Source organism: Geotrypetes seraphini, chromosome 5, assembly GCF_902459505.1.
Source record: "Geotrypetes seraphini chromosome 5, aGeoSer1.1, whole genome shotgun sequence".
Classification (NCBI taxonomy): domain Eukaryota; kingdom Metazoa; phylum Chordata; class Amphibia; order Gymnophiona; family Dermophiidae; genus Geotrypetes; species Geotrypetes seraphini.
In genome coordinates, this window is record NC_047088.1 from 267,395,170 (window position 1) to 267,407,977 (window position 12,808).

At 41.1% G+C, this 12,808-nt stretch overlaps 1 protein-coding gene across 4 annotated transcripts in view; it reads right to left on the bottom strand.

Annotated features, from left to right (window-relative positions):
• Positions 1-12,808, bottom strand: part of SPEG (striated muscle enriched protein kinase) — a 543,710-nt gene that overhangs the window by 299,624 nt on the left and 231,278 nt on the right. For all 4 annotated transcript variants that reach the window (XM_033947131.1, XM_033947130.1, XM_033947129.1 and 1 more), the window contains one exon: positions 6,246-6,506. In XM_033947131.1, the coding sequence (XP_033803022.1) occupies positions 6,246-6,506 (261 nt within the window). The remainder of the gene's footprint in view (positions 1-6,245; positions 6,507-12,808) is intronic.

Sequence of the window (12,808 nt, forward strand, 5' to 3'; positions counted from 1 at the left end):
AGCAATTGAATTGAACCTAGAGCAAGGATGATACTTTGAGTTCTCCCCCTCCCATGTATACCGCTGTTTTCTTCTTTTCCCCTGGAAGGGGTTTCCTCAACTTAAAACATTAGAAGAGCTTCAGACTCTGCAGCATTTGTACCAGGCTGAAGTTGTGGTCAATGGAAACAGCTGGGAGTTTGTATCCATAGGACAGGGAAGGATGTTTTCTTATTTTATCAAAAAGCCCTGAGGGATCTTGTCAGACGAGTAGTAGTGCTTCAAGTCTGAATACCTCCCTTCTCCTCGTTCTACAAACCCTTAATAGACACCAATATCTTCTCTCTTATCAAGCAGCATTATGGGGCAATGATCTGAAACACTACTTACGCTTGCCAATACATATGGGGAATTTAGGAGACACCTAAAAACATATCTGTTCTTAAAGTACATAGGAAACTGATTCGCACAATCTCTCCCATAATAACTGATCTCTAGAGCTGTTAATCAATAGATATTAACTATGTCAATTCTACTCAATCTGTAACATTTATAATCATTGTAAACCGCATAGAACTTCACGGTCCTGCAGTATATAAACCATTATTATTATTATTATTAAGTTAACATTGCAGCGTTACAAGAAACCCATTTGTTTTCAAATGAATATGCAAAATTTCAGAAATGGTAGGTGGGATCTTTGAAGTCCCCAGCAGTTCATTGAAAGTCAGGGGTTCTTATTATATTTTAAAAGGTCTTAATCTACAAAATTTATAAAGTTATACAAGGACCTCTAAGGGTAGATATATAATGGTACAGATTAGTTTAGATCAAAAAGTGCTTTATAATATTTATGGCCCTACCAAATTTAATATTATTATTGGTGCTTTATAATATTTATGGCCCTACCAAATTTAATAGATTTTTCCGTAAAATAGATGTTCTGCTCCCCTGTCACCAGAATAATTTTATTATTGGTGGCTATTTTAATTCAGTTTATAACCCCACTTTGGACAGGTCTGTGTCACAATCTGGTGCTAGTATTGATTGTTCCAGAGGTCTACCTTGGTTCTGTAATACATTGTGGTGGATGTCTAGAGAACATTACATCTGAAAACTTGGTTATTTTCAAAACTGTAAATCCTCTTTTATCTCTATTCTCTTCGAATTTCACTGAATATCATTTCTTTCCTTTGTGTTTTATTAATTTTATTGTAAACCATGTCGAGCTCTATTCCTATAGAGAAGATGTGGTCTATAAGCTTAAGGTTTAGTTTAGTTTAAGGCAAACAGGAGTCAGGTGGGTAGGTAAGATTTGGAAAGGTCTAGCACCCACCCAAAACCAAGCTTAAAAGGTTCCCCAAAATGGAAATGTAGCCTGTGTAGTGTAAGTAGAGTAACTGCCTGGCACTATTTCCTTTGAGGGAACCAAAAAAAGTTAAGCTTTCTGGGTTCTTTATCCTCTCTCTCTCCGATTAAAATTACATATCTACTCAGTTAAAGGTATTATGGGGTAGATATTCAGACAGCAGTGCCGCTGCCACTTGATTCCCAGATATTCAGTGCTGGGCCATGTCCAAGCGCCAGCAATGAATATCCAGACATAGGTGTGCAAAAAAATGTTATAAAAGAAATGTAATGCCTACTTTGACTCCTCATTGACTAGTATTTCGATTCAAGTCATAACTGTATCAACAGTCATGGCACATGACAAGCACGTGAAGGGGCATAATCGAAAGGGACATCTAAATCCGTTTACGTCCATCTTACAAGTCATCCAAAGTTAAAAAAAGCCTAAGACACATTTTCGAAAGAGACATCCAACTTTTTTTTACTTTCGAAAATCGTCTAATTATATGTCCTACCGATCTGATCGTCCAAGCTGCTAAATCATCCATCTTTATACCACGTTTCCGTCCAACTTTCCGTCCAAGTCCAAAATGCCTAGAACAAGCCCTGTTGGACGTGAGAGGGGTCTGCAAAGTGATGGACTGCACACCCAGACATGCCACCTAAATAGTGGGGTACCTTACAGGGCACTGCTGTGAACTTCACAAAAAGGGTGCCATGGCTTCTCCTCAGTACAGTTCCCTTATAGGTCATGGTGAGTCCCCCAAACCACCTCCAGAATCCCCTAGACCCACTTATTTACCACCCCAATAGCCCTTATGGCTGCAGGAGCCACTTATATGCCAGTGCAAAGGGGTTTTAGGGGTGTATAGAGCAGTGCACATGTTTAAGTATCAATGCAGTGATTACAGGGGCTTATGGGCATGGGTTCTCCTCTCTATGGGTCCCTAACCCACTCCCAAGATGACTTAAGCTGCCTCTGGGCTGGACGACTAGGCTTTCCTATGCCAGGCGGCCAGGTGATGATGGTCTGGAGGCTGAAATTTAAAGTTGTGAATAAAATTTTTATGGGGGTGGGAGGGGGGTCTGTGTTATGTGTTTGCAGTGCTTATCTGGTGAATATAGGTGGGTTTTTGTGACTTAGACCATGTTTTACATAGTCTAAGTCACAACGTCCAAGTTCCGACTAACTCTGTTGTTAAACTTTCGGTTATAAATGCTATACAACTAAGTCTAAGCCGGCCCACGTCCCGTCCAACTCCCGCCCTTGACACGCCTCCCGAAACGCCCTGTTTAGCTTTGGACATTGAGCGGCACTATGAAGGCCTAGGTCATTTTTAAATACGTCCAAAACCCGGTTTTATTCTCGGCGCTTGGACGTTTTTGAGAAATGTTCGTCCAAGTGCCAACTTAGGCCAATTTTTGGACGTTTTTCTCTTTCGATTATGAGCCCCATAGAATTTGCATTAAGAGGCTTTGCAGCCAGTTGGAAGTAAATGTATAATTACACAAATAAATGATATTAGTCCTTTATACAAATTTTGGATTTTTGGGGGTGCAAATACCTCAACTGTACATAATACATTTTATAATTTTGTAATAGCACTTGAAAGAGCATCTTTTTTTGCTACAAAAGCCATTCTGTTTCATATTTGACCTGGCCTTGCTTTGGCCAGATGTTCGATTTTAAATGCATGCATCATTCACACACGTCTACATTCAGTGATAAAAAAGGGCATCTTTGACATTCTATTGTGTAATATGCGAAAGAGCTAGAGGTGTGAAATTGCATGGTGTAGCTAAGCCTGTTGGGCTTGCCATACTAACTCAGGTTACGACACCCTTGCTTTCACATCAAAATGAACATTTTAAGTTGGTGGTGATTCATTGCAAGTTCAATAAACGTTCCTTTTAATAAAATTAGTGACATAGTAGCCCATGGTCTAAAACCTAACTGGCCAGCTTATTCGATATCAACGTACTGTGGTTTACAAGTGAATATAGTCAAAATTAACATCCACAGGACCTTTAAAAAAGATACTGTGTGGGTTTCAGAGGAAGGCAATACAGCTATTCAGAACAAATTCAAGGCATGATGAGCAGCATTTGAAGTGATTGTGAAGCATGATTTGCCTTTTGAAATTGTTCATCTTTCCTCACCATATTGTTCTTTAATCACTAAATTTTTCTTCCAAATAAAAGTGTATAGTTATTAGAAAGCCACAAATTTCCAATTCAAAGTTTCTCTAATTATTCCAGTGCCTGTCTAATCTAATCTAATCTAATCCTTAGGTTTGTATACCGCATCATCTCCACGTTCATAGAGTTCGACGCAGTTTACAGTAGGAGAAATAGGAAGGAACTACAACAGAGGGTTAGAGGTGAAGAAAATTTAGAGGACTTGGGATGCCAACATCTCCAACATATTAAATGCAGTTGAAACTTTGGTGTACTTTCAGGCCTATTTTAAGCTATTAGGAATAGCGGGTCAAAATGTGGCTGGGGAAGGTTTGTAGCCCAAAAATTGCTCTTTCAAATGGTGCAAGAAAGCAAGAGATTGGAGGATGTACAGTTGTGATGCGAGTGTGACATTAAATGTAGGTAAAAATTTGCATACATTTTGTCAACAATCTTAATTGAGATTTATCTTATAAAAGAAAAGCGTAGTGTGCCTTAAGGTTTATGGGGAAGTAATTGGCCGTAATTTCTTCCAGTTCCTAAAATCTGAGCCCTATTGTGCTTCAGAAGCTTTGTTGTGTCAACAGACTTTTCATCAACTTTGTGGTCTCCCACCGATACACCAAAGCATGTACCAATGATCGGAGTGGTATATTTGGATTCAGCACTAGAAATATGACTTTTAACTTGATTGAACAACTATCCTTTCCACAACCTGAACCAAATTTTGACGTTTTTTCCACTGTCTTCCATGGAATGAAAAAAGTGGCCCCAATAACGAGGCCTCCTAACTTTGAAAGAAGCTGAGATCCTGCTCTAAGATTTTGTACATATTCATTGCATGTCCTATTGTTCTTCCAGTAAAAATTTCATTAACTTCTGAGATGGTCAAGTGGGGAGGCCTAGCCCTAGACCACTTGACATGGAATAAATGTTTAATGTAATCATATTTATGAGGTTACCTTATGTGCACTTAATTGCATAACTTCCAATTCTGCACCCAGACTACCCACAAAGTAGCCGGTTTCCATTCAACAGCCACTGAATATGCTCGATTAGGTCTGGACAAGCAATTTAAAGAGGCAGGAGCCTTTCCCAGCTGTTTAAATCACTTTGAACATTGACTCATATAATTAGCCCCCTAGAAGGCAAATTTAAAAGCAATTACCATAGGTAAAAAATGTTTTATTTATGGAAAATAGTTCTCTGAATACTGGTCATGCCATTCACAGGTAAAGGTAACAATTTTATAAAGCATTTTCCACATGTATGCCATGTTTCACACATAGAAAATGACTATTATATAATTGTGAGTGGATATATATCTACAAAATGTAAGTGCTCAAAAGATGAAAGCCTGCTTTTACATAATATGTGCATACGTATTCCTAGGGGGTAGTTTGGGTAGAACAGGTGGTTGATATTTAAAAGGACTTATGCTAAAAGGAATAGCAGCACCTGCTACCTAGGCTGGAGCCAGTGTCAAAAACGGCATCATCTGTGTAGCAGTGATTTTCAGTGTCACAATGTGGACAAGTAGCTTATATATTTTGACAGCATAAAAGGTGTCCCAAGTGTATCCAGATAGCAACTGAATATCGCCACTGTCTTATCTGGATGCAGTTGAACATCACTGGGGGCTCAGTGGGTGCAGACTTGCCTAGAGTACACACACAAACACATTCACAGCTACCTTGAAGCAGGTATAAATTTGTGGGAGAGAATCTGTGCCCTGTCTGATCAATGAATTGCTGGTGACGATGATCTGCCTGTTGCCCATATTTAAACATTTAGGTCCTGATTCTGCAAAACGCATCTAAAGTAGACCTGGTTTTCATATGGACGCCCTAGGTTGCTCAGTGTTATATAAATGAATCAAAGGATGCCCAAATTTAGTCATTGCCCAAACCACGCCCACGCCTATTGAGTTAGGTGCAATTTTTAAACATGGGCGTCCATGAAATTGTGGCTGCATCTACAAGGTGGCGTCTACGTCCTTTGGATGCTTAAGTACCAATTAGGTATCATTTGTTAAGACCCTTAATTGGCTCTTTAACCACTTAGATTGGGCGCCTAAAGCATGCCTAACTTTAGGCATGACTTAGACGCCCTTTATAGAATCAGGGCCTTAGTGCTGTGGGGATTAGACAAAGTAGGTTAAATGTATCTGGTTTAAACAATATATTTTAACTTCCAACCAAGAGTGATTAATAGTATCCGTACTCTGCTTTAATTATGTTGGTTCTGAATGCACATACAGAGGTTTCAGTTGATAGAGTTATTTGTTTTCTTCTGATTTGAATTTGCTTTTGATATCTATTTTGAAACAAGTATGTTTATCAGAATTTTGGCAGGTGGAATGCCATACAATTACCCCAATAACGCAACCACAGGTGAGTACAGCAGTGGGGTTAGAGCAGGATATGCAATGATTTAGTCAAAACTGAACCTGCATTAAAAAAGGAGGGGTGGGTATATGTGGGCATTTTTATATTAGGAATATTTACTTGAAAAACTAGTAGAAATCTATTCTCTGTCTAAAAAGTATCTGTAGACTTTGTAATCAGGGGGGCTAGTAGGAACATTCTTTTGGTGGTTTTATTGATGAACGTATTATGATATCCTACTATGTCACAGAACAAGAGAAGAGCTATGCCAACACAACCCTTATGTAGAAATGTAAGCAGGGCTCCTCTTCCTCTTAGCATGCATGACAATAGCTGAAGAGAGTTGCCTACCTTTGGCAGTGCTCAGTTTGCATGTATATACTCCACTGTCATCTTCATGGACTGAGTTGAGAAGCAGTTTGCATTTTCTGCCATCAAAATGCATCTTACAGTTGAGTAGGGCAGGCTGGAGGAGCTTCCCATGGGAGAGCCAGTCCACATCCACATCTGGGGGGCTTGCAATCAGACACTCAAAGAGCGCCATCTCTCCAGCGTTGACAATGACATCTCTCACCGTTGACAGGATGGCTAGAGACCGGCTGTCCATATGTGCTGACAGGAAAAAGATGTAAGAGAAACCAGAAATCCAACACAGACCAAACCAGGACAAATGTGTCTAAAAACTCATCCACACATAGCGCAAAGAGCGTAATAGGGTGAGTAACATCACAAGTCAACAATCAGTGATCCTGATTCATCTTAGAAGCACAGGAAAGGAGAAAAGGCCCAATGGGACCCCTTTGCTTTTCCTGCCCAAGCCACCCTTCCATTTCCTGTCTTTACAGGCTATTTAAGCATATGAGTATGTTTAAGAAGATGGGAAGTCCTGATGCATGAACTGTGCTCCCAACATTAACACCTTCTGCATAAAAAGGCAAACAAGACTGAGCAGGAAAGAGCCACTCACACCATCCTTTTACAGAAAGAGACTTTATTAGGAACAGTTACAAACCACAGGACTGGATCTCACATGTTGTATGAGTAGAGAGAACAGGACAATATCTCAGGTTCACCTGGTACACAGGTAATGAGTCTGTCTACTAGCTATGAGAACCTGTAACCAAACAGACCCTGAGTTCTGCTCAGAAAGCCTGGGCTTCAGTGCCGGCAGTAGTGTGCAAATCTTTCATCCAACACATAACATTATTTGGTCCCATTGGAAGTCCAATATATATGGCATGGAGTTTGTGATAATGCATGCTCTCATTAGGGGCTGCTCCTGAGGCGATTCTATAGCTGGACACCACAAATTCGGCTCCTGGATGCAGTGCGCTAAGCACATTTCTATAGTGGCCTGAAAGAAGACTAGTGTAAGTAGATTTAGGTGCACCCACATACGCCATGTCAATAACAGGTGTAATACATGTGCCTCCCACTTGCATTTACACATTAAATCAGTCGAGCACATCGTTTATGAAAACACTGCTAAGAGCACACCTAACGCTTACAGGTGCAAGTCTACAGTTCTCTGCAAATAGGGCTTAAATTTAGGGTACTTGTCCAGATTCATACTAGCAATACAAGGATTAAATGAGTTGTAAAATCCAATCCTTATATTTCATTATGTGTTAAAAGACATGAAAACATCACTTGTGGTAGCCTTAGGGGCCTCCTGAACTTGAAAATATTTTAGCTCTCTGATCTCGCTCAGTGCTGCTCTTAATCCTGCCTGATCCTTCTCAGCAACAACTACAGGGCACCAGTCACTGGACAGGAAAGAGCCAGAGCAGCTGCTTCTTAAGAGATCAATTACATTTTTGAACACTTAAAGAAGAGGCATACTGAAATCATTGCACTCTCAGGACCAGATTCTCAAAACTTTGTGGTAAAAACCGATGGGCTGTTGTCGCAGCCGTTATTGTAGCAATTTCAAAAAAGCACACATGCAAATGAGGTTGGCAGAAAGTAGCAAAGGTTTGCTAAATTTAAATGAGATGAGTTGCTGGTGATAGTGATCGGTACATGCGCAGAATGCACCACGAAAGAGGCGTAAATGTGCACATGTGCCAGGAAAAGCAACACCGAAAGTGGTGTATCAATCGTGGCATGCCAGAGCTACTGGATGACGGGAAGGGAAGGGAGAGGAGCTGCAGTGTCAGCTTTCAACAAGAGTGCGTAAGACCTGCCTTTTCTCCCCCCAAAACTACTATAATTCATGTAAATCTTTCAATTTATTTTTAATGTCAAATTTTATCATGAATCACAGCCAGAAACATATGACATGGCTATGCTTTTGTCACCCCTCCACCCCCCCAAAGACTATAATTTATGTGAATCATGTAGTTTTTATTTTTTTCATGAGCCACAGTCAAAACATACACCAGAGACGTGCTTTTCACAGTACCAGCACCCTCGGACCAGTCGTTGATTTTTGGTTGCCAAAAACCGATGCCACACCTGGATAATCACTCGGTGATGTTGAAGAATCCACCAAAGTGCTCTTTTAAATACTGCATGGCAGAATCGGAGACTGCTAGAAAACTCGGAAAAGACCACAGTACGCCGTTTTGATAATCCGCTGCTAAAATACATGCACACTAAAGCAGCTGGAACTGGTTTAGCGACCGCATTAAAGGCAACCTTAAGTTTTGAGAATCTGACCCTCACTAGCACAATTGCTTAGTACACTGCTCTCTTAATATCCACCAGCTCAGTTCTGGGTCTCTGGATTAATAGATAAGACCCTATTTCTGTATTATTAATGCAAATAGAAGGGATATTTGGGATTGCGGGAACAGAACAAAATCTTCCATCTCTTTTTTTTTCCAGCTGCCAGATGCAATGTAAGGTGAACAGGTTACAAAGAAATCTAGCTCCAAAAGTCTTCCTCTACAAACGTATGCAGCAACAAATATACAAGCAATGCCGTTTCCAAATCCTCAACATTTCCTCTGCCACATCAGAAAGAGACAAAAGAAGAGCTAAACACATGGTATGGGGAGAAAGGAGCCTGAAATGGATCTTTAGGAATCGACATTCCAAAGATCTAGATACGTAACCTCAAGAGTTAAGCATCGAGAGCTACGTTTATGATGAATTCTCTCCACTAGGCTCCCAAATCTAGGCTCCTCTGTGTACAAGGTGCTTAAATTTAGGTCCGTAACGTGTGGGTGTCTCAAGTGGGATTTCCTAATCTAGGTGCTCACATTTAGAATAAGAAATAGAAGGCCGGATTTGGGAGCCTTAGTTTGAGACACAGAAGCATAGAAAATGGCATATAAAGACCACACAGTCTTTCCAATATAAGCACATAACTGCTTCCCTATACAATCTATTGTAACCTCTTCCCCCCCCCCCTCTGTAACAGTATATTCTTCCCTTCTTCAATGTGATATATCTATTTCCCCATGAAGCTACAGGGACTTCTTTCCTGTAATCATCTTGAACCTGTACTGGAAAAGTGTAATTAAGAAATCCTGATTAGATTAGATCCATACCATGAACATCTCAGGAAGCAAACAGTTGTACTAATTTCAAGGCCCTAAAAGTTAGGGTTACCAGATTTTCCATTTGGAAAATCCAGACCCCTAGACCCGCCCCAGGACATATCTGGGGAAATCCAGACGTCTGGTAACCCTACTAAAAGTGAGACACCTATGTTGGGCACCCAGAAATGTTTATTTGTGTGTTTGATTGTACTTTTTTGGGTTGGACTAAAAGTTGTTTGACACATAGAATAGGGAGGAATTCTGTATAGGTTGCTCCAAGTTGGGCAGACAATTTGAGCCCAGATCATAGCTATGTGGATAAAGTAATTGGCTAAATTGGTGGTTTAACAAGCACCGATTGGCAGTAAGTACTGGCTATACACGTATCTGCTCTGCACACCTATTCTGCAACCTCTGCACCTAATTCATCTCATGTGGGTGGGACACAGGTGGTCCCATGATTTAGGCACCTTTCTGTACTTAGGTTCGAGCATTTACACCTGTCTAGCAGGCATAAATGCTCACACTTAAAGTTAATAACGCCAAAAGAAAGTGTACAAGCCTACAGAACTGGGACAGATTGTTCTTTATTAAACAAAGACCGACACTACTGCTTCAGGGGTCTTTATGACACTTTCTTGTATAGAGTAAACTGCTCCCAAACAAGATACTACTGCTATCTGTGTTCATCATTCATCAATCTGTCCCAGTTCTGTAGGTTTGTACACTTTCTTTTGGTGTTATTGACTTTTTATGTATTTGTTGTCTCCCTTTTTTTGTTGTTAGGCATGATGACTTCAGCTTTTATAGAATTTACTCTTCGTGTGCATCATTGCAGCCCCTACCTTTGGCCACCCACTTTTCTTGAAGCATGTGTGTTATTTATACAAAGGGGGTAATTCTCTAAAGAGGGCCAAATGTTAGGTGCTAAGGTGCAGCATGAATTCTATACTGGCACCTCAGCATCCAGATTCTGTTCTAGAATATTATCACCAATATCTAGACATGCTCACTTATGTCACACCAATAGCACACCTAAATATGGCCCATTAGCATGTAACTCACAGCATTCTCTAAATCACGTGCATAACTATTAGATATAGTATATCTATGTCCTGTCCATATATCTCCCCCTTGCATATATGAACTAAGGAAGTCGCTTGCTAAAGTTATAGAAAGAAAGATTAGGTTCTTATCTCGCTAATCTTTTTTCATGTAGATGTGTCTAGTAGTCATGAACATTAGGGTTATGCACCTGAATCCACAAATTGCTTGCAGAATATAATCACTCATCTTTCAACTCTGCTTCCTTCCTGATAAGCTTGTTCCTGCCCCCTCAGTTTGTACAAAAACAATCAAGAATCACTGTAATTGAAGACATCACCTGAAGGATGGCAACACTATACTTCTGCTCTAAAATAATTATAACATTATAAAAATTATACAAAACTATGAGCAACAGGCACTAACATTTATAAAGCTTGTAACTTCGCATGTCCTGTAAAGAAGCAGAAACTCAGACTTGATATCTCTTTTTTTTTCTTCAACTTAGCTGAGAGACAGAGAAATTCTTCACAGTCAGACACAGACTGAAATTACAACCAAACGCAGGCAAAGCCCATTTACAAGAAACAAGACTATCGAGGTAAGAACCTAATCTTTCTTTCTAGTGCAATATATCTAGTAGTAGGAATGTATCAAAGCAATCCCCTGAGTCTAGGGCAGGACTGCTAAGCCTGCCTTTAATCATGAGGACCCAAAAGTGGCATACTTCCTGGCCACCACATCTACTCTATAGAACCTGGTAAATGCATGAAGTGTAGACCATGTCACTGCTCTACATATCTCCATGGGGGAGAACATAAGAAATGCCGCTGCTGGGTCAGACCAGTGGTCCATCCTGCCCAGCAGTCCATTCAAATGGCAGCTCTCAGGTCAAAGACCAGTGCTCTAAATGAGTCCAGCCTCACCTGCGTACGTTCCAGCAGGAACTTGTCCATCTTTGTCTTGAAACCCTGGAGGGGTTCCAGCTTTCCATCACTCTCTGGGTGAAGAAAAATTTCCTTACGTTTGTACGGAATCTATCTCCCTTCAACTTTAGAGAGTGCCCTCTCATTCTCCCTACCTTGGAGAGGATGAACAATCTGTCTTTCTCTACTAAGTGTATTCCCTTCAGTATTTTGAACGTTTCTATCAAGTCCCTTCTCAGTCTCCTCATTTCAAGGGAGAAGAAGCCCAGTTTCTCCAATCTCTCACTGTACGGCAACTCCTCCAGCCCCTTAACCATTTTAGTCGCTCTTCTCTGGACCCTTTCAAGTAGTACCTTGTCCTTCTTCATGTACGGCGACCAGTGCTGGACACAGTATTCCAGGTGAGGGCATACCATAGCCCGGTACAGCGGCATGATGACCCTCTCCGATCTGTTCGTGATCCCCTTCTTAATCATTCCTAGCATTCTGTGCAGATAGCTTCATCGTCGATCAGAACTCCCAAGTCTCTTTCCTGGGAGGTCTCTCCAAGTACCGCCCCGGACATCCTGAATTCGTGCATGAGGTTTTTGTTCCCGACATGCATCACTTTACACTTATCCACGTTGAACCTCATTTGCCATGTCGATGCCCATTTCTCAAGCTTGATTATGTCACGTTGCAGATCTTCACAATCCCCCTACATCTTCACTACTCTGAATATCTTCATATCGTCCACAAATTTAATCACCTCACTCGTCGTACCAATGTCCAGATCGTTTATAAAGATGTTGAAGAGCACAGGTCCAAGCACCGAGCCCTGCGGCACCCCACTGGTGACGCTCTTCCAGTCCGAGTATTGTCCATTTAACCCCACTCTCTCTTTCCTAAGCTCCAGCCAGTTTTTGATCCATGTGAGTATTTCACCCTCGATTCCATGACTCGCAATTTTCCGAAATAGTCATTCATGCGGAACCTTGTCGAACGCCTTCTGAAAATCCAGATATACAATGTCGACTGGATAACCCTTGTCTATCTGCCTGTTTACTCCCTCGAAAAAGTGCAGCAAGTTCGTCAGACAAGATATGCCTTTGCTGAAACCGTGCTGTCTGGTCCTCATCAGACTGTGTCCGTCAAGGTGATCAATGATGCGGTCCTTTATCAGCGCCTCTACCATCTTTCCCGGTACCAAGGTTAGACTCTGTAGTTTCCCGGATCTCACCTCGAACCCTTTGTGAAGATCGGCGTAACATTCGCCACTTTCCAGTCTTCCAGAATCTTTCCCGATTTTATCGACAGGTTGGCTATTAGTTGAAGCTGTTCAGCTATAGTCCCTTTCAGTTCCTTGATGACCCTTGGATGGATGCCATCCAGTCCCGGGGATTTATCGCTGTTTAGCCTATCAATCTGCCTGTATACCTCTTCTAGACTGACCATCAGCCCTGTCAGTTTCCCGTCT